The following is a 22,427-nucleotide window of genomic DNA, read 5'->3' as shown; positions in this document are numbered from 1 at the left end:
ACAACAACACCAATCTCCTCCCAGCTCGCCTGGTTCTCTTCCCCATGCTGTATGACTACGCTTGATGCTTGATGCTCCTCAGATTATTCCAACCTGTGGCATTATCTCTTTCATTGCCAGTAGCCATCCTAACTCTCTTTTTCCAACCTCCTCCAGCCCTTTTACACGGAATACTTAGCTGGCGTTTTGCACCAGCCCCACTACCAGGCCATTTTCTTCCTTGGCGATCAGGATCTTTTGAGCACTTAATGAGTGACTTTTTATAGAAGTTATTGTATTCTTTCTAGCTTTGACGATTTCTACCTTTCCTGAAAAGTGCTTGGTGATATTATTCAGCTGCCGACATTTTGGTCACTGTCGTGAAATGTTTCGACCCTGTTATCTCTCAGATAGTGTGTGTTTCGTCTCGTTGTCCAGTGAAGTGACGCATGCCAGTGTGAAGGGAACAATGCCGTGCTGTTTATTCAGCGAGCATATTTAAAGAGAAATAGTGGCAAGGGGGTTAAGAAAGAGGGGACACAATATCAAGTCAGGGCGAGGGCACAGCGCTATCTTGCGCACGCAGGTTGCGATACGATACATCCTCCTCCGTCACAGTTTTTCGCAGCACATTTAACGCTGGTGGCTGATTTGCTTGAAGTTCTCGTCGTAATAAAGGCGGTCAAGCGGCTTTCTCACACGTGCGGACCGGCGGGGTTGCTGGGGCGCCGGACTGGTGTCTCTGGTCGGCATAACCGGAGCCGCTGGTGCCGGTGGTAGGGTTGACGACTCTTCCCGGGCTAAAATGCTGTCATCGCTAGATTCATCGCTGTCTGAGGCCTCAGTGTCAAACTTCTCCTTTGTTGCCAGTAAATGTTGTCGATTGCGCCGCAACGTCTTGCCATCATTGGTTTGCACGTAGTAGGAGCGAGGAGCTGCCGCTGCAGTTACCTTGGCCTTGCGATCCCACGTTGTCCCCTTAATGCGCACGACGTCGTCTTTTTGAAGTGGGGCCAGGCATCGGGTGGCGTGACTCGCCTGCTCATGTTTCTTGACCCGTGTAACAGCCTGACGTCGAAAGTCTGGCAAAGTCGTGCGCAGGGTCCTCCCTTGGAGCAGTTCGCCGGGCGACCGGCCGTCTTCCAATGGGCTTGATCTGTAATTGAGCATACCAAGCCAAAAGTTTTCATTCGCCTCTGTGGTTTTCTTGAGGATACGCTTTACTACTTGCACTCCCTTTTCGGCCAGCCCATTGGACCGAGGAAACATCGGGCTTGACGTAACATGTTTGAAGTCGTACAGCTCAGCGAAAAGAGCGAACTCATGGCTGGAGAACTGTGGGCCATTATCTGTGCATACCTCCATCGGGATTCCGAATCGTGAAAACATGGCCCCAAGTTTTTCGATGACGCCGGATGCCGTTTGGTCGCAGAGCTCCTCGACATCTGGAAAATTCGACATGGCATCGTAAGCAATGAGGTAGTATTTTCCGCCATATTGAAATATGTCGACACCAACGCGGTACCAGGCTTGGGTTGGAGTGGCGCGGAGCATCAATGGCTCTGATGGTTGGTTATAAGCATACTTTCTGCAGGTTGAACAACCCTCAATCATCGATGCAACGTCACTGTTGATGTTTGGCCAGTACACCAGCTGCCTTGCCCTTGCTCTGCACTTCGCGATGCCAAGATGCCCAGCATGAATGCGTTTCAATGTCTCGGCCCGCATGCTTCGAGGTATAACGACCTTCGTTCCTTTAAACAGTATTCCACCCACTACTGAAAGTTCAGCAGCCACAGATTTGAGCGGACCTTCAACCGTGACCCCGTCTGCGAGGTTCTGCATCACCACTTTGAGATAGGTATCAGCTCCCGTCTCACGCGCAAGTAGTGCAGCTGTTCTGTCACTCACCAGTGCAGACAAAATGCTGATGGCATGGACTTCAACATCTTCTTTCTCCGAGTGGCTGATGTCAGCAGGACCCGCCGACCTTGAGAGCATGTCTGCCAACTGCATCTGTTTACCCGGAACAAATGTTAGAGCGTAATCATATTTCAACAGTCTCAGGAAAAACCGCTGCAATCTCGGCGGCATGTCTGCTATGGCCTTTTTTGATATATTTATTAGCGGCTGATGATCACTTTCAAGCAAGACTGGGCGACCGTATGTGAAGTGGTCAAACTTCTCACAGCCAAATACGAGAGCCATCGCTTCTTTTTCGATCTGTGAATAGCGCTGTTCACACTCTGTCAGTGTTTTCGACGCGTAAGCGACTGGCCTCCAATTTACGCCGTGCCGCTGTAGCAGAGCTGAACCGATGCCGTTCTGTGACGCGTCTGACGTCACTTTTGTTTCTTTCTGTGGGTCAAAAATTGCGAGTAATGGTGCCTTGGTGAGCGCGTCGCATATATCTTTCCACTCTCTCTCGTGATTGGCCGTCCATTCGAATAAAACATTTTTCTTTAGAAGAGAGCGGAGAATTGGTGTTCGCAGAGCTAGGGATGGCAAGTACTTGCTGAAGTAATTTACCACCCCGAGCAACCTGTGTACTGCCTGTTTGTTTTGTGGTTTTGGCATGTTCCTTACGCTTTCGACCAGGGCCGGACTAGGGCTTATTCCTTCGCTGCTGATCACGTCGCCTAAAAATGCTATTTTTTCGGCGCCAAACTCGCATTTTGCAACATTGAATGTCAGGCCTGCAGCTTCAGCTGCTTTTAGTGCACATCTTAGTCGTTCATCGTGCTCTTCTCTGGTAGTGCCCCAAATGAGAACGTCATCCACGTACACCCGTACTCCAGGAACACCGTCAAAAACTTCATTCAGCGCCTTTTGAAACACCTCGCTGGCGGACGCGAGCCCGAAAGGAAGCCGGAGAAAGCAGTACCGGCCGAAGGGCGTTGCGAACGTACAAAGTTTCGACGACCGCTCCTCAAGCGGGATCTGGTGAAAGCCCGCATTTGCGTCTAGACGAGAAAAGAACTTAGCTCCCGCTAACTCCGCCTCGATATCTTCCCGACGCGGCATCTGGTAGTGCTCTCTTTTCAGGCTGTCGTTGATCCTTCTCGGATCCATGCACACCCTCATTTTTCCGTCTTTCTTGCGTGTAATGACTAGTGGGCTTACCCAGTCGGTTGGGTCGCTGACCTTTCTGATGATTCCTTCTTTCTCCATTCGCTGTAGCTCAGTACGCAATGGCTCCTGTAAGGCAATGGGCACCCTCCGAGCAGCTTGAACGACGGGCACAGCGTCCTTGCGCAGCAGTATCCTGTATTCACGTTGTAAGCACCCAGTTCCTTGAAAGAGCCCAGGGTACTCCCTAGCCACTTCATGAGAAGAGGTCGAGGTGACGGTGTCCACTGTGCGGCGAAGGAGACCTAGCAGCTCGCTGGCTTGAAGTCCCAAGATGGCCTGGTGGTTTTTCTTGACTATGAAGAATTCAGTGCAAATTTTTCGTTCACCTACTTGCACCGGCGCTGAGCACGTGCCGCAGTGTTTGATGATACCACCTCCGTACGACCGCAGAACGGCACCACTGGGCTTCAGTGCACCTGCATTTAACGTCCGAAAGAGTGACATAGGTACAAGATTCGCCTGGGAGCCAGTGTCGACCTTGAACGTCACCTCCTTGCCGCCAAATGTGGCCTTCACACACCAGTCGCGGTTGCTTATGACACTGCCAATGGCTATGTCCAGAACGTCAAAATCGTCACCTTCGTGCTGTACTTCTTGAACGTGGGCATTCGCTCTGCAGCACGATGCGAAGTGGTCGGGCCTGCTGCACGAATAGCAAGTCTTGCCATAGGCAGGGCACTGTCGTGGGGCGTGAGTGCGGTCGCATCGACTGCACCTGGAAACTCGCCTCGAGAGCTGTTGTAGCTTCACTCCGGTTCTACTCGAAGAGACAGCGTTGATCTCGGACAGTTTCTTTGTTCGACTCCAGAACTCGTTCTGACGTGCTGATGTTTCTGCCGCCTTGCACAAATCTACGGCTTTTCCCAGAGTTAGCTTCTTTTCCCGCAGCATTTTTTCTCGCAGTTTTGGAGAGTTCGTGCCGAATACAATTTGGTCGCGAACCATATCGTCTGCACTTGTCCCAAAGTTGCAATTCATGGCCTGCTTTTTTAGGTCGCGAAGGAACTGTTCGAATGGCTCTGCTTCGCCTTGGATCCGTGAACGAAACACATACCGTTCGTGTACTTCGTTCTGTTGCTCGACGCAGTATTCCTCGAACTTCGCAATGACGGTGGCGTAGTCTTCTCTGTCTTCCCCGTCGGCAAACAAGAAATTATTGAACACTTCAATTGCATCCTCACCGGCCACGCTAAGGAAGAGTGCAGTTTTTGCTGCTTCTGATGCTGGCTTGCTGGCAGTGGTTTTTTCTGCTTCTGATGCTGGCTTGCTGGAACTGGACGTTGCTTGCAAAAAGAGTTCAAATTTCTGTTTGAACAACTTCCAACTTCGACCGCCGTCTCCTGTTAGACGCAGTGGTTCTGGCGGCCTTAGGCGCTCCATTTCTTGCTTCCAGCAGCACGCCGCCGGCAGCCGTTCCAGGTCCTAGGTGCAGGGGCGTTCCTTAGGCCGAGCCTTATCCCACTTCTGGCACCATGTTTCGTCTCGTTGTCCAGTGAAGTGACGCATGCCAGTGTGAAGGGAACAATGCCGTGCTGTTTATTCAGCGAGCATATTTAAAGAGAAATAGTGGCAAGGGGGTTAAGAAAGAGGGGACACAATATCAAGTCAGGGCGAGGGCACAGCGCTATCTTGCGCACGCAGGTTGCGATACGATACAGTGTGTAGTAGATGCTTTAGGTAATCCCTTCAACCAAATGTCTCAAGCAATATATTTCTTTTCGTCATGCGGAATGGAAATGCGCACTCAAATTCGTGGCTTCAATGGTCATCTCAAGCGAGCCATAAGGAAGTGAAGGGGGACCTTGCGAAAGTGAGATACGGCGAAGAGCTAGAGTAGTAGAAGGCCCAGGAATAATTTCGACTACCTCGGAATAAATAAAGTGCTCGGGTATAGCACAGCACATTGCTATCTTGAGCACTTCACCTCCAAGGGCTGCATCTGTGGTCGGGTATTGGTGCTCCCGTATTAGTCAATGTAACCAGAAGCATTAAGGATAGTTGCCGGGCCAGTTGGTACATGATCTTACCGTAAAACAGCGCGCTTACAAGGGACGAAGAAAGAAGACACGCACACACACAGAGCTGAACTTACAACTGCATGGTTTATTGCATTGCTCGCAATAAATACCAGAAAAGAACACAAAAAAAACAAAGAACAAAAAAAAACATGCGGCAGGAGGATATCTTCCTCGCCTTCCTTTGTTTTTTGTTTGTTTTTTGTTTTTTTTTATTCCTTTCTGGTATCTATTGCGAGCAATGCAATAAACTATGCAGTTGTTAAGTTCAGCGCTGTGTGTGTGCGTATCTTCATTCTTCGTCCCGTGTAAGTGCGCTGTTTTACGGTGAGTAACCAGAAGGGCAGCACGGTGAAGCCATATAAGTTTCATGCGTGTGCCTACCAAAGCAAAGGCAGGCGTGCCTTAACATTTACTCTAGGCAACACGTTCATTTGGATGCACTCACGAATACGTGGGTGAATTCGTTAGTATATGAGGATGCATACAAAGGTTGTAATGTTTTCTGTACTGAAAAATTATGCACCGAGCTAAGGCAGGAATCGTTGTTCTGATATATTGTTTTTACATTTCAAGAAGCGCTCTGCCTCCCAAAAACCGCAAAATCAGCGGAGAACTACCTTCTAAAGAAATTATCAAGATTGAGAGGAACGTGTTACTGCTCAAGGTACTCATTGCTCTAAGATCTGTGCCTCGAAGTTTGTAATTTTTGCGCAGATTATGAATGGGCCTTATAGTGCACTTGATAATCTCGGCAGTTTGGACGGAAAGTTTTTCACCGTGAATATTATGAGCATCGGTTGTCTATTCTTCTTCTTCATTATAATATTGTCACTGCTCACGGACGTGTCAGCTCTAACCCTACGCATAGCATCGCTATAAAAAGCGTGAAGCACGTTTTCCTATCAAGCAGTTTTCTGAGTTGATTGTTGGGTCCACAAAAATATCTTGACATGTTGTCACAGCTACACACAGGTCTTCTTTGAAAATAATTTTTTCTGAGAAGTGCACAGAAAGCACTAAGTCCCCTAATATCGAAAGTTATGCCCACCTGATATAGAATAGCAATTGGCTCGATGCCAATTGGCGTCGCTTTCAGCTTTGAAATAGCGGAAGCGATCCGGAGACATTAAGGACGGACATGATGAACAACGTGATCGACAACGGATAACGTTATGAACAAAGCCTTATAAAAATTGAAACGACTTTCAGAAAACATAGCATCACCTTTTTCTACAAGCACCTTCTACTCTAAATGAATCTTGCACGACTTCTGGTTTCTCGTGAAGCTGAATAATTGTTTCAGACACTTCACGTTAGTGACAAAAAGTGGAGCGCTGGTCAGAAAATAAAATGAAGACTTGGAGAATTGTAGCAAAACCCTACAAAAGAGCTCTTTGCTATACCAGAACGTGTCCGAGTAACAAAGATAATGAAATTAGGGTTTGCTGGGTACCGATATCAAGCTAGAAGAGTACACAAACCGGAAAAGAAAATGGTTCCGTCCTCCAGATTTGTATTATATTTCCTAAAGTTAGCTCTAGTATCTACTTTGTAGATCTTCTTCGTGTAATTACACTAACGACTTGTCTAGCCTTCTGGAAGAACAATGATGAATTGACACAAACCACAGCTTGGAATATAGGTGCATTTAAAATTCAATTTAATGAAGTGATGAGCAGCCGCGAATAATTTCGCCAAATTAGAAATTTCAAGAAATTGCGGAAGGCTTTTTTATGCATTCAAACTATAAATTGCAACGTAGCGGCACCTAAAACTAACCGCGACATCCCGTTTGCCAAGAACCCGCTCCGGTGCGTTTTCATAAATCGCTTGTGCATGAAAGCGTCATGGAGTCAAACGGACTCGAAGCCAAGTTGGGAAACGCCGCCGACTGCAAAGTCCTTTGTTCCGTGCAGCGGTGCAGCTCGCAACCCCGTGCAAATAACAGCAGTGCCGTGACTTTGGCGCCGAGATGTTGCCATTGGCACGCTGCCAACAAGCTGTGACACATCGCGGGGAAAATATGCGAGGAATAATCTTTTTTACTCCATTATTTAAAGCTAAACTTCGTTAAATCGATTTTAGTGGTCTTTTGTTTCGTTATTTTGGCTTACTGAGAACATTACACTGAAACCAATATGCATTTGCTGGAGATTAAAAATTTATTAGGTAGATTGGAATCTTCGTAAAACTGGATTTCGTTAATTCGAGTTTTAACTGTATATAAATTGGCAGCCCTCTTTCGAGCACAGTGCAAAACACGAATGATAAAGAAATAACTTAACCTTGTATAAATACCCGTAAGCATGTAAAATCATGGAAGGCGTTGGAATGTGCGCGAACATTGCAGGCGATGGAATCAGAACTCCAACGTGACCATTTCAGTAGTTTTAGCCATCTGCAAATTCTTCAAGTCCCTAAGCAGACTAATTGAACGTCAAGCTTTTTTTTTCTTTGTATGCAAGCATTTCAACCCAAGAAAGCGGAGCATGAGCTTGCCAGAAAAGTTGTACCCAATGAAGTCCCAGCGGCTACCCGGCGGGCTGGGGGACGTAGTTAAAGACTACCGTATACGTCGCGGATACTGAAATCTCAAAGACCCCGCAATGGTAGGATATGAAATACGCCTCCTCAACCTGTAGCAGTGTAAATACAACTTCAAGACACCACTAATGCCCAAGTAAATCTGCGGGAGACAACTGGTACATCACAAAGGAGGCGCGAGCATGCACTAATGTGCACGCAATAATGCAGCAGAAAGCATCGGCAAATTATATTAGTGCCAAAGCTATATATACATAACGGAGTCGAACCTCATCAAGAATCTAGTGGCGTTCCTGATCTTGAAAGTGCAGAAATAAAATAACTATTGCCGCGACCGGGTTTCGAACCCGCGGCGGCACAAACGATTCAGATTGGTGTGCCACTGCACGAGTGCACCATGTTTCCGCTGCAGCCGGCCACCTTCCGGGTGAAGCTGCAACACACACGGTGCTGCGCATTGCACGTTCACCAGCTTCCACCAGCTTCACCAGCGAACAGGTCGGACCAGTAAAACCTCGATTAGAGCCTAACCTGTGTCTAGTATTGTCGCCGGACGTCCCCACGGCAGAGTAAATCAATACCACCAAGCAATCAGTCTAAACACACGTTTTCGCAAGTGAAGTCGTGTTGAAGTAAGACCTTTCTGTTAGAAGCTTCCAATGTGTGAATGTTTTCCCTTGCGTGACTTTCATAGCTGCGCAGCCGTTTTATTCCGTTGTCAAGCTATTTTTTCAACAAACAGCCGTGCGAAAGGATTTTTCATAAAATTTATTCAATTCATGTTGCCGTCTCCTAAAAAATAAAGCCAGTGTGCATGCTCGTACAAAGAGGAGACACTTGTCCAACCAAAATAGCGCGCTTTCATGCAAGTCAGGTATGAAAAAAAAACGAGGAATACGACACGCATATTTTCAAATGACGCCCGTCACTTCAAAATCACTGCGTAGAAAGCACTCACGAAGGTAATCAAGCGAAAAAAGCAATACAACAGAAGATAAAAAGCTAAGATATGTTACAAACTCGTGCTAAGTGGTTCATAAAAGCTATAAAAGTTTTCAGTAAAAAAATTTCCAAGGCAGATTATTTTAGTAGGTCGAGCTTCGAGTGAAAAACAAAGCAAAAGAATGTTTAGCTAGCAGTGCTGCAGTCCAATTTTTTGTTTTGGTTGTGAAGGGATCCTTGGATTTTTGTAAGGACGCAACTGCACAGTAATATAGGTCGTCATCAAGCTTCGGAGTAATGGAAATGAAGGTGCACTGCAAAGAATTAAATGATATACATCCGTGAGGCACAGTCTAAGAGATAAGCGAGCTGCTACTATTGCCAAATTGCTGTAGTGACACCCACATTTTACGTTCTCTGAACTGCAACACAAAGCGGCCCGCGTGTCTTTGGACGTCCTCATATGCGGCGTTCCTGTCGTACGTTCAAGATAAAAATGTTTCCCCCTCCAAGTTTCGCTTTTCCCCAGAGGGTTTTCACGCCGCTTTACGAGCCTAAGCGAAACGTCTAATGTCACGACTTATTTCCAAGGGCTGGGTACAGCGCAATAAGGTTACTGCAGTTTGTCAAAAACTTTGTTTGAAAAAGTTGTTCCAGGCTGACAATAAACGGTAAGTTATAGGCACCGGATGCCATACTTGATTAGTTCAATATCTATTTTTCTTGCTTGGCCGCTCCTTTTGCCATGTTCGGCCATCCAGGACGCAAATGGGACGCCTTAAGAGGCGAGATGGTTCTTGGCATTCTTTTTTTTGGAGCAGTTTTTTTAGCAAGTCATTAGACGAATCAGGGGAGGAACCATTACGCGCTAATAGCGTTGAGCGCTGCCTGATGTTCACTTCGCAGGCATGGAGTCTTCCCTGAGATGTAATCGTGAAGGGCTTGTGGAGCACACTGGATTTGAGGCAGGGATGGTTCGCTGGTGCTTTCAGAGAGGGCTGCTGGAAAAAGAAAAGAAGATTCTTGGCAACGGATACGGAGAAGCACAAAAAAAGAACCCAATTCTTGACCGATACCCTTGTGTGGGCATGCGCCATTGTATGAAGATAACAACAACAACCACAATAATGCTCAGAAAGCGTAACTCAACCACTATCAGAAACGAGCAGCTGAAAGAATAAAAATAGAAAGTATTTTAAATACAACATGGCACTTTGCCTTTGAGCGTTTCCATTTGTTACTAAATTTGCGAGTGCTACCCAACAGTTAACGGTGCACCCCGGGGGCGCGATACCTCTCTAAAATGCATTCCTTTTTGACGAGACTGTCTAGTAAACAAGCATTTGTATTACCAAGTGCCCTCAGAGAAATTTTTTTTACGGTATACCATAAAAGTAGTTTTCACAAAATCAGCAACCAACAGCCGTGGACGGTTCACGAAATCACACCCAGCGTAATCTAGGGAAAGCTATTACATTTTTGCAGGAATCAGCTTAATTTCCACTCAGTCACACCTGCCGTCCCTGTGTATCTAGGCAGTCCCAGAACGGGTTCGGTGGTCTGATGTCTACGATTTCAGGCACAGAGAAGAATTTTAATGCCTTCGTGAATACTGCGGAATATTCTGGTGAACCTCTGAGGGCTGCGAACTGAGCATATTTATGAACGAGCGACGTAGGAGAGAGTTACTTATTTCGCATCTGCCATTCTAGTCAGTGAAGTTTATTTCAGATATGTATGGAAGACACGCGATAGGGGGGGGAAGGCCATACTTAGGATACATTTGGTATTCTAGTCCACTGTAGCTTTTCCTGCCGCTTTTAGATAAGCTAGTGTTGCATCGCAACAGCTGTTATTGAAGTATTTACCTTGACAGCAACGTTGGAACAAAAGGCGAGAGCGCTTATTAGAGCGAGAGCGCTTATTAGAGATGTGAGGAGACTGTGCGCACCTAGACTCAAAAGTGCTACCGCAGCAAGAGCCGGCTGCCTAATTGCTCAAGACGGCAATCCTCAGTAGACTTTCGCCAATGTCTGGAAATGATCATTAGCAGGATAAAAATTCAGAGCGGCACTTTGTTGACCTAAAGTGCGGTGAGGCGAAAGCCTTAAGCGCAATGTTACTGCTTGAGTCACTGATGTGTAGTTAAGATGGTAAGTACACAATTGTTTGTGAATCTTAAAGGCTGAAGACAGTAGAGGACGTTTAGGAGGCATCGGTCTGATTCGACGCCTTGCTGCAAACGCTCTCTTGCGTTCTAGACAAGGAGAACTACATATGCGTTGGCAGGAAGTTCCGTAGCCATTAGCACGCTCGGCTGTGGAATGGAAGGATGGTGGTTCAAATCCCATCGTGCACAAAGATTTTCTTTTTGGTCTGACTAGGAAAAGCGTGGCACCTCTGCTGACAACCTTCGGTCGACAACAATAAGGCATTAAAGGCTTTGGCCTTAATATTTATGCGGGCACTCGCCGTTTTACAAAAGCTGTCAGAACACTCCCCGAGAACAAGCAATGTTTCGTGTCCAGGTTGTTTCACGCTGTACATGGCGCCACTGTGCACTGGAATCGTCATATTGTCACGTTGTAGTGACGGCAGTCCAGCGGTCAGGAAGACACCAGAAATACTTGCAAACGAAGCTCTTTATTTGGGCTGACTTGCGCCCACAAAAGAACTGACTCGCTCGGTGGCGGCGTAAGCAACAAGCGTGCTCGTCAATCGTCGAACTACGAATGCCCGCTGCTCGCGGCGTCGTTCAATTTAAAGCCGGCAAGGAAACTTCGAGATAACAGGTCGAGATCATCTAGAGTAATCTAGAAACACGTAGATGCAGCTCTTCATGGCTGTGAACAATCGAGATAAGTCCGGTCGCTTCTCGCGTCACGAACAAAAATGATAACAGCCCTTTCCTGCAGCCTTGAGCGTGAACGAACAAACACTACAATGATACGTGGCATTACCCCCCTTCCAAAGAAGCATCGTCTCGATGCTTTAAAATGAAAATAAACAGGGAAAATGAAACTTCGAGTGCTTTAGCGTTCATAACATGGCTTCAGGCGTACGACATGTACGACTTCCGGGCGTGGGCGGCGTCGCTGAGATGCTGTCGTGGCGTCGGGAGTGACTTCATAGTCGAGGTCACCGATCCGACGGAGAACCCTGTACGGGCCAAAGTAGCGTCGCAGCAACTTTTCGCTCAATCCACGGCGGCGAACTGGCGTCCATATCCAAACCCGATCACCTGGCTTGTAATGCGTGTCTCGTCGGCGCAGATTGTAGCGTCGGGCGTCGGTGTGCTGCTGGTCTTGAATGCGAAGCCGCGCAAGTCTTCGGGCTTCCTCGGCGCGATGAAGGTAGGCGGCGACGTCGAGATTGTCTTCGTCGGAAGCGTGCGGGAGCATTGCGTCCGAGTGGCTGTCTTTAATAACTGGGTCGATGCCATGAAATTTAGGTACGTCTTCTTTGCCCTGGAGGGACCAGCAAGAGTCTGGTTTGAGAATGAGGAAGCCAGCCTCGCGAATCGGGCAACCTTCAAAGAACAGCTTCTCAAGACTTTCACAAACGTCGTGAGAAAGGAGAGAGCCCAGCAGCTGCTACAGTCTCGCACCTCCACCAGATGTCACGTTGTAGTGACGGCAGTCCTCTGAGTCATCAACCGCAGGACCTGAGTCCAGTCCACCGCGCTAGCCGACGCCTGCAAGGGGACGCACCAGAGTTCGGGAATCTGCCGGACCCTACCCGGAAGCGAAAGCCAGCAGCGTGACATCTGGTGGAGGTGCGGGGTAGCCTTTCATGTTCCGGACACCCCCTACAAGCCGTGACGCCAGCCCTCTGAGTCATCAACCGCAGGACCTGAGTCCAGTCCACCGCGCTAGCCGACGCCTGCAAGGGGACGCACCAGAGTTCGGGAATCTGCCGGACCCTACCCGGAAGCGAAAGCCAGCAGCAACGTCCACCATGAGCTTGCCCCAGACGACGACTCCAATCATTCTGCAGCAGCCCCGGGTGCCACCAACCTTCGACGCTTCGCCTGGCGCCGACCCCGAAGAATGGCTGGAGCAGTTCGACCGAGTGGCTGTCTTTAACAACTGGGACGATGCCATGAACTTTAGGTACGTCTTCTTTGCCCTGGAGGGACCAGCAAGAGTCTGGTTTGAGAATGAGGAAGCCAGCCTCGCGAATTGGGCAACCTTCAAAGAGCAGCTTCTCAAGACTTTCACAAACGTCGTGAGAAAGGAGAGAGCCCAGCAGCTGCTACAGTCTCGCACCTCCACCAGATGTCACGTTGTAGTGACGGCAGTCCAGCGGTCAGGAAGACACCAGAAATACTTGCAAACGAAGCTCTTTATTTGGGCTGACTTGCGCCCACAAAAGAACTGACTCGCTCGGTGGCGGCGTATAAAGAGAAGTTTATTTTATCTGTCATAGCATAGAAAATACAACAAAACAGATGAACTTAATTCTCTGATCATTCAAGCACATGCGCAGTGACGCAGCACTGAGCATGTCAGTAATGCAGTAAAAATGCCGATACTCGACCGCCGCGCAGGACGATAAAGTATGTCGACCATTTGCGCAAGAACTCAGCCTCGCTCATTGACAGAGCGTCCATGCATGCTTGTTCAAAGAGGCGCGTGCGCAGGCGCTGCAACATTGGGAACATTGTTCTTTGCGGACGCCCATTTAAGGATGCCACTCCACGCTGCCGCCACAAAACGAACATGCCGACACACAAGAGCATATTTTGAAACACTTCGGGAGAACTAGTGCGCGCTTCCAGGCGGGTTAAAAACATGCGTGACACTAATGTCCAAAAAGTGCGCGCAACTACACACTCAAACATTGCGTGCTGCAAAGTTTCAAGCAGACCGCACTGCGGGCATCGGGCGGAGGGCGCCACGCCCCACGCCGCAAGGCGGTCTCTTGTGGGCAGGACCCGCCAGCCTCGCAGCCAGCCGAAGTCCCTGACATCTGCAGGAAGCGTAGCTGAGGTCAGTTGGCGCCAGCGTGCCCGTCTCGTTTTCTGGAGTTGTTCGCGGGTCAGCGCAGCGACCGTTAGTGCTTCACACATTGTGCTTCACACGCCGGTGGCGGCGTAAGCAACAAGCGTGCTCGTCAATCGTCGAACTACGAATGCCCGCTGCTCGCGGCGTCGTTCAATTTAAAGCCGGCAAGGAAACTTCGAGATAACAGGTCGAGATCATCTAGAGTAATCTAGAAACACGTAGATGCAGCTCTTCATGGCTGTGAACAATCGAGATAAGTCCGGTCGCTTCTCGCGTCACGAACAAAAATGATAACAGCCCTTTCCTGCAGCCTTGAGCGTGAACGAACAAACACTACAATGATACGTGGCATTACCCCCCTTCCAAAGAAGCATCGTCTCGATGCTTTAAAATGAAAATAAACACGGAAAATGAAACTTCGAGTGCTTTAGCGTTCATAATATGGCTTCAGGCGTACGACATGTACGACTTCCGGGCGTGGGCGGCGTCGCTGAGATGCTGTCGTGGCGTCGGGAGTGACTTCATAGTCGAGGTCACCGATCCGACGGAGAACACTGTACGGGCCAAAGTAGCGTCGCAGCAACTTTTCGCTCAATCCACGGCGGCGAACTGGCGTCCATATCCAAACCCGATCACCTGGCTTGTAATGCGTGTCTCGTCGGCGCAGATTGTAGCGTCGGGCGACGGTGTGCTGCTGGTCTTGAATGCGAAGCCGCGCAAGTCTTCGGGCTTCCTCGGCGCGATGAAGGTAGGCGGCGACGTCAAGATTGTCTTCGTCGGAAGCGTGCGGGAGCATTGCGTCCGAGTGGCTGTCTTTAACAACTGGGACGATGCCATGAAATTTAGGTACGTCTTCTTTGCCCTGGAGGGACCAGCAAGAGTCTGGTTTGAGAATGAGGAAGCCAGCCTCGCGAATTGGGCAACCTTCAAAGAACAGCTTCTCAAGACTTTCACAAACGTCGTGAGAAAGGAGAGAGCCCAGCAGCTGCTACAGTCTCGCACCTCCACCAGATGTCACGTTGTAGTGACGGCAGTCCTCTGAGTCATCAACCGCAGGACCTGAGTCCAGTCCACCGCGCTAGCCGACGCCTGCAAGGGGACGCACCAGAGTTCGGGAATCTGCCGGACCCTACCCGGAAGCGAAAGCCAGCAGCGTGACATCTGGTGGAGGTGCGGGGTAGCCTTTCATGTTCCGGACACCCCCTACAAGCCGTGACGCCAGCCCTCTGAGTCATCAACCGCAGGACCTTAGTCCAGTCCACCGCGCTAGGCGACGCCTGCAAGGGGACGCACCAGAGTTCGGGAATCTGCCGGACCCTACCCGGAAGCGAAAGCCAGCAGCAACGTCCACCATGAGCTTGCCCCAGACGACGACTCCAATCATTCTGCAGCAGCCCCGGGTGCCACCAACCTTCGACGCTTCGCCTGGCGCCGACCCCGAATAATGGCTGTAGCAGTTCGACCGAGTGGCTGTCTTTAACAACTGGGACGATGCCATGAAATTTAGGTACGTCTTCTTTGCCCTGGAGGGACCAGCAAGAGTCTGGTTTGAGAATGAGGAAGCCAGCCTCGCGAATTGGGCAACCTTCAAAGAGCAGCTTCTCAAGACTTTCACAAACGTCGTGAGAAAGGAGAGAGCCCAGCAGCTGCTACAGTCTCGCACCTCCACCAGATGTCACGTTGTAGTGACGGCAGTCCAGCGGTCAGGAAGACACCAGAAATACTTGCAAACGAAGCTCTTTATTTGGGCTGACTTGCGCCCACAAAAGAACTGACTCGCTCGGTGGCGGCGTAAGCAACAAGCGTGCTCGTCAATCGTCGAACTACGAATGCCCGCTGCTCGCGGCGTCGTTCAATTTAAAGCCGGCAAGGAAACTTCGAGATAACAGGTACAGATCATCTAGAGTAATCTAGAAACACGTAGATGCAGCTCTTCATGGCTGTGAACAATCGAGATAAGTCCGGTCGCTTCTCGCGTCACGAACAAAAATGATAACAGCCCTTTCCTGCAGCCTTGAGCGTGAACGAACAAACACTACAATGATACGTGGCAATATCAACCACGGAGCCGTATATCACTGCAGATACAAAAACCGCCCATTTTGGAAGTAGTGCCAAGCACTTACTGTGTAATCTCACTAATTAAAAGATGCGCGAATCTGTTCATTGCAGTATATCTAGAAGGCGTGCCTAAACGGTGCAGTTTTCGCTAGCGCTCGATATGCCCAGAAAAAGGGCGCTGAAGGGTTATCAGCAATAATTGGTAAAATATTAACTGGTGGAAAGTATGTTTACGTTCAAACAAACATTCCCTCCTCCTACAATGCATTAGTGGCCTATAAAATTAGACCATGCAGGGTAATAAAGGAGGTTAAATGCACCGATGCAGGCTTCGCATGTGCGCGCAAGGGTGGACAAAAATATCGCTCGCATTTTATTGTTTGAACAAAGATTTTGGAAGATATGGGAAATAATTGTGCGCACAAGCAATCCAGGCCTGCGTGATAGGAATGCTCAAGCTTGGCGACCGAGTGTTTTGGGCCTAGTGTCGCATCAGCAGTCGCAGAACTGAATGAGCTTTCACGGTCGTGTGAGAATTTTCTTGAGAATCCTAAACGCAGAGCAGAGTATTCAAAAAATTAAACAGAACACTAAAGTCAGCAAATGGAAACAATTAATGTTGGCCTCTGTCAGTAGATAAGTTGCTACTTTTGACAAGGCAGCGTATTTTAGTGAAAACGGACTTTCAATCTGCTAGACAAGATGGAAAATTAGCTCACAGGTATCTTCACCACTGGGACTTTTCCCGAGCTAACAGCGTTCACGTGCGACAAAATTCTCGCATCGATTTCTGAATCTATACTTCGCCACATTTTGCTTTAAAAGAGTGATCATGATGATGTCATTTTCATGTCTCAAAGCAGAATCAATTGCAGCAAAAAAGAGAAAGTACTAAATCTTCTTCCTGCACGATATAAGGTAACTAACTTCCGTGCACATATCTACGAAGCCAAAAATATTTTTTAAGGCATAAACGATCATCTTAATTCATTATATCATATGTTCGGTGTCTTGGAGCAGTCTTGAGCGTTAGATTTAAAACGCATGTTTTCCTTATACTTCGTGCCTTTGAGTATCCTTAATGTTTAAGTGGTTCTCCCATATTAAAAGAAACATATCTTCACTCTAGCTACAATTTCACACGAACATCGACATTTTTTTTTAAATTTAGACACGATTAACATAAAAAACTATGATTGAGGCCGAGATAAATGAGAATTTTTTACTTTCGTCGTTTGCAAATTCAAACATGAGCACATAATCCACAATATATATTCATTTCCACATTCCGCGCGTCTGCTAGTAAATTATTTTCGATTGGGTTTGCAGGCGTAATGTAAGTATCTGGTTCGACAAAACTGTCTGGTTCTTGCAGACGGACGTACATGAATAAGCAACTTTCACTTGAATTTTTTTGAGTTTGAAGCCACTTCCCAAAACTGGTGGCCAAACGAATTCTGCGACTGCATTCAAGAGCACATAGACCGCACTAACCAAAATTTTAGTGAAACAAAAAAACAACGCCTTACCGCCATGTAGGTCTCATTCGTGGTCGGGCAGCTAGTCTTCATGAGCGGCCGCTTCTGGTAAAACGTCTCCGTACCGCTGCCGGTGAAGCATGGGGTCGTGAATGCGGCTGTAAAGCGGGCGTCCGGCGCAGAACGCATCATCTAGGTCTTCGTAAATTTCTTCGAGAAGCCTGAAAGGGGCCCCGAATAGAGCAGCGCTCAAAGCGCCACTGAACTTACGCTCAGCGCTGGCGCCTACCGTTCGGACAGCCAGAAGCGGTAGCCCAGACCACAGGGTGATGCACACTACCTTGTGCTCGGGGTTCCGAGATTCTTCGTCTCCGGTAAGCATGCACGTATAGTACACACCAAATAGAAGATGCGTACTCATCGTCGAGGGGAGACCAGTAGGGCGCAGGGCGATGGACAGATACTTCAAGAATGTTGGGCAGTGAAAAGACAGGTCAGCGCAGTTATTCAGCAAATACAGCTTCCACGCATGTAGTATGTTTAGTCGCATCGCATAAGAGTACAGGAGGGCTATTCGCACCAGCCGCGCTTCCGTAGAAACGACACCCAGAAGGGCATTGCGTATTTTTTGCACGGCGACATCGGGGCGCTCTATGTCGATGCTTGAAGCCTCTAGTCCATACAGGTATCGGCAAATGTGCAGGTGCTTCGGCTCCATTCGACTGATATGTGCACACAGTACGGCCACATCTTCGGCTGCCATGGCAGTAGAATGAATGAGGAGCCACAGCACTTCTGAACCGGCGTTGGTGCATCCAAATTTGTCGACGTGAGCCTAGAAGTTGACTTCACTGGAAGGAGGGAATAATTCGCACTAGGTCAATTGAAAAGCGGGAAAACACGGCTGAAACGCGGAGAAAATCACTGAGCACCATTTGGACGCACAAGCCAGAAATTCACCTTGAGCTCGTCGCTCCACGCCCTAAAATGCGCATCACTGAGGCGTGTTCAGTAGAGAAGAATCGGCTTTCCTTAAGGGCATAACGATCGACACCACCCCCGCGAGATAAGGCAAGTCTTCGTGTTATCATTGTGAGCGGTTTTTTTTACGCACAAAATGATTAAACGAAAACACATTGTGCAGTTGAGAATGAATGTGCAGCAAAAAAAAAAACGAAAATAGCGTTTAATTTAAAACATAAGCAGCCGGTGTTTTGGGATCACCGAGCAAAAAAAAACCTTACTTTTTAACGTTAGTGAGCACGTGTAGTGAAGCCGAAACTAACGCCTCGACAAAAGATAGCAAACATCACCTTATCTCTCTCGTACCTTTTAAAATCCCGCGGCTGTGCATGCGATGCTGTAATCAAAAGTCTCCCGCATGAGGGCGCCGCAGCCTTTATGTAGAAAATCGCCGATATGCATCTGCCCAAGTTATGAGCCCCAGCAAAAAGAAAGCGTGCGAACAGCACCCACTATGACTTCAGTGTAGTTATGGACTGATTTATGTCTGGATTTGATTCCTACAGGAGCCCTTTGTGGTAAATTTTCTTGACAACGGGAACGACTGTTGTGACGCATGAAACACCCTTTTTGTATCCTTTTCCCGCCATTTACTTTCAACCATGGAGGTTCTGGAATAATTTTGCCTTTTTTTGCAAAAAAAAAAGGCAAAATTATGGGTGATTACGGTTATAGGTGATCGTTACCTATAACCTATCAAAACGGTTATAGGTAATGATCACCGACTACAGCGCTATTACAAAGATAATTTTAGCAAACAGCGGTGGCTGCCTGAATTTCAGGAATCATTAGCCATGTCCTTATCGAATCTGATATCACAGCAGCAATTACTAGACGTAAGCTAACAGCAACATTGATGCAAGAAAAAACATTTTAAACATATGCATTCTGCTGCTCTGATATCCACTATGATAAACTGTTTGCGCATGCCTAACGTACTTCTGAACGCCTATGCGCCAACATGAGGGTCCCAACAAGTGTTTTAGCACACAGTAATGTGGAGAGAAAATTTACTGGTGAAAAAATTTTCCCATGAAGAGAAGCATCACTACCATCAAATTGCTCTTAATTGGCACTGGACGACAGGACCGACACCAAAAAGAACGCGGAACACAACCGCTTGGTTGCGACTGATTGTTCATTCAGATAAACGATCCTTAAAAGCTTTCCTTTGCAGTGAAACAGTAAATAAACATAAAAGAAGGCAACAATGCCGCTCATCATACAGAACTCTGAAAAATGCAGATCACAGCGTTTGTGTTGCGTGTTCTCTCTTTTGTCTGCCCAATCTTTCCGCGCTGTTTAACGGTGAATGAGAACCAACTTGTCCAAATCACAACAATGAATCAGTACCAAGTTGTCCAAATCGCAGCCATTGAATTGTCCTAGATGAGAAGCTGTTAGCACTTGGTACTCAAACTTCGTGCGCGCTACTGTCCGCAATGTGTTGCTTCGTGAATCGGCCGCTGTCAGAGCGTTCCTTTCGCAACGACGAAATTGCTCGTATGGCAGCCACACGGAGCGCTAATTTCATGCTAATACGTGGCGGTGATGATGATAGCGTGGCTGCTGCAGGGGTGTCGTCCTTATCTTCGAACATGGAAATGTAGGGCCCTTCACTGTTGAATAAATCTGCTGTGCGCTACACGTACGTTGGAGTGCGCAAAATTTTGCCCAGGGTGAGGCGAAATACGCAATTGGCGCAGCACAGGGACATAACCGCAGACAGCAGTCATGTATTTAAATAACTACTGCGTTTTTTTTTGAAGCTAAAGCTTCACTACGGGACCTTGTGCTTCGATCGCCGGGTGCCTAGTTTTGACCTTCAGCTGAGTTAGAGGTCAAACCGTGAAAAAGGATTTTTTTTTTTGGTTTTATGGGGGTTTAACGTCCCAAAGCGACTTTGCCTATGAGGGACGTCGTAGCGAAGGGTACCGGAAATTCTGGACACCTGGGGTTCTTTCATGTCTATAAGCCCGGATCGCACCCGCGTCTTTCTGGTCAACAGCCGAGCGCCATAACCACTGAGCCACCGCGGCGGCCATGAAAAAGGGAAAAAGAAATTGAATCAATAGCCATGTCTGGGATTAGAACCCGCGGCTGCATGAACAGATCTCTTTTAAGAGCAGCTCAGTGAGACCACTAGCTGTCGCCTTTTTTTTTCTTTATTGCCGCAGAGACCACTAGCTATCACCGCAGCCAATACGCCTCGCATTAGACTTGTTGTTGTAGCCTTTGAAAGAATGGCACATAACCACACTGGGGGATCGGCTAAGAATCGGGAGGTAAAGGTTGCTATTCACCTGCACATAGTAAAGGCAAAAGAAAAGCACACGGGAGAGCAACACCGTGGGAGTCCACCACAATGAGGGCATGAAGTGAAAAAAAAAGAAACTACACCACACTCTCGCGCCGTGCATTGGAGAGCGTAATCTTCAACTTCCATCTGCTCCGTCCCGCGGCACTACCTGCTCACCGTCGTCTTCTACGCAGCACAAATACGTGCTTTCCCTCCGATCCGACTGTAGTAAAGATTCTGTAGTTTTAACGAAAGGAATTGCGCATAACTGGCTTTCTGGCTCAGTGGACGCCCGAATCGCGCTTTGAGGTACGTGCGGTGGTGGGAGAGAGATGTGGGCTGCATGCGTTAGCGCTAACAACGTTGTGGCGGACACGCCCAGTGCAGCAATAGGCCGCAGCGTTCACAGGGCGAGTAGACTCTCACGATCAACCATTAACTGCCACCTGACAGGGTGGCACAATGTGCGCGCTGCCTATCCAGTTTCCGGAACGCATTAAACGTTACATACTCATGCCATAGTTGTCACTCTCTAACCAGGTTTAAGAATACTTGAACCGGGCGTAATTTTTCTTTGCAACTGAAATTTTATTTATGAACTTTTCGCTGCATCATTTCTGCCTCTGTTGTATTTGCTATTTTTTCCGTTACTGTGCCAGTGATGAAAACTAACCGGTGCGCTGGCTCTGTAGGTTGAATTAAATTGCTATGGCTTCTGGGTTTCACGTCCCAAAGTGAGAGACTTTATGAAGAACTCCATAGTGCGCGGTTCAGAATAATTTCGACGACCTGGAATGTAATGACGTGCAGTTACACCTCACATAAATCGTGTCTCTAGCAGTTCACCTGCATCGAAATGTGATTGCTGCGGTCGAGATAGAATTCATGTCTTTCGGGTCAACGGACAATCAACACAACCCCTTTATCTACTGCTGGTGGCAGTAGCTGCTGATGCCAGGTTTGCAGATTCCAACAGGGCTGCGATGGTCGTATTTTGATGCACGCGAAACAGAAAAAAGCCCCTACGCTGTGCAATGCCAGCGCGGATGCCAGAACAGCCGGTGGTCTAAGTTAACACGGAGGACGACACTACGGCGTCCCTCATGACCATGTGTGATTTTGGGACTACAAATGAACCAGTGTAGAAATTGAATGTTTCACACTATGGTCACCACTGTTTATGAGGTTTCAGTGTGTAACACTTAAGTCTAGGCAACAGGTGACACAGCATACAATAATGAAAAATGCACGCCACTACAAAAAAACGAAGCAATTTGCCCTGCCCTTTCTTCTCGCAGCCTTGTAATTCCTACCACATAGCACAATACTGGAAACTGCTGTGCCGTAGCATAGCGCGGTAGCGAGTCTCGTTAAATATTGACGGTGTGTCGAAAATCATGGTATTTTAGCGCGTCTGACTGTAAAACGTTTAAGTGGTCGGGAGTACACAGCCCTAGACTACTTTGTCAGCTCACTGTACCGCCAGAACTCGCGTTCTGGAGTCTAAGCTCAGCCAGCAGGGTTTCTCGCCGCTCGAGCGAAGGAGCGGTAACTGGATCACCCGGAGGTGGCTCTATTTTAAGCATGAAATGCTTTTAGCTCCCGTTGTCGGCAGTGTGGTGACGTCACGCCGAGACCGAGAGCCATCATCCGGGCACTGAAATCCACTCATCCGGGCACTGAATTCCAGTCATCCGGGCACTGAATTCCAGTCATCCGGGCACTGAAATCCACTCATCCGGGCACTGAATTCCAGTCATCCGGGCTCTAAAACGAGAACGTCCGGGCACCGTACGAGACTTAACGAGATTTAACGAGACTCTCTAAGCCCTCCTACGCGACCGGCATGCAAGCGCCGGTTGGTCTCCAAACGAGACAAAAAATAACTGCTGCCAGTGCCTTCTCAATGTTTATCAAGATATCAGTGGAGCTGGGGGTTTGATAA

The 22,427-nt window shown here is 48.1% G+C and overlaps 1 protein-coding gene across 1 annotated transcript in view; it reads right to left on the bottom strand.

Moving 5' to 3' along the window:
* Nucleotides 1-439: 439 nt before the first annotated feature.
* LOC149328868 (uncharacterized) overlaps nucleotides 440-22,427 on the bottom strand; it is a 121,570-nt gene continuing 99,582 nt past the window's right edge. Inside the window, exons 2-6 of the mRNA XM_089559120.1 lie at nucleotides 4,166-4,300; nucleotides 3,103-3,724; nucleotides 1,891-1,995; nucleotides 1,339-1,424; nucleotides 440-1,135 (exon numbers count right to left, since the gene is read on the bottom strand). Of these exons, the coding sequence (XP_089415246.1) occupies nucleotides 613-1,135; nucleotides 1,339-1,424; nucleotides 1,891-1,995; nucleotides 3,103-3,724; nucleotides 4,166-4,300 (1,471 nt within the window). The 3' untranslated portion in view covers nucleotides 440-612. The remainder of the gene's footprint in view (nucleotides 1,136-1,338; nucleotides 1,425-1,890; nucleotides 1,996-3,102; nucleotides 3,725-4,165; nucleotides 4,301-22,427) is intronic.

This window comes from Amblyomma mixtum, chromosome 9, assembly GCF_055824585.1.
Source record: "Amblyomma mixtum isolate Tamu chromosome 9, ASM5582458v1, whole genome shotgun sequence".
Lineage (NCBI taxonomy): Eukaryota > Metazoa > Arthropoda > Arachnida > Ixodida > Ixodidae > Amblyomma > Amblyomma mixtum.
Note: the sequence above shows the minus strand (reverse complement) of the source record. Positions and strands in the feature narration are given on the sequence as shown.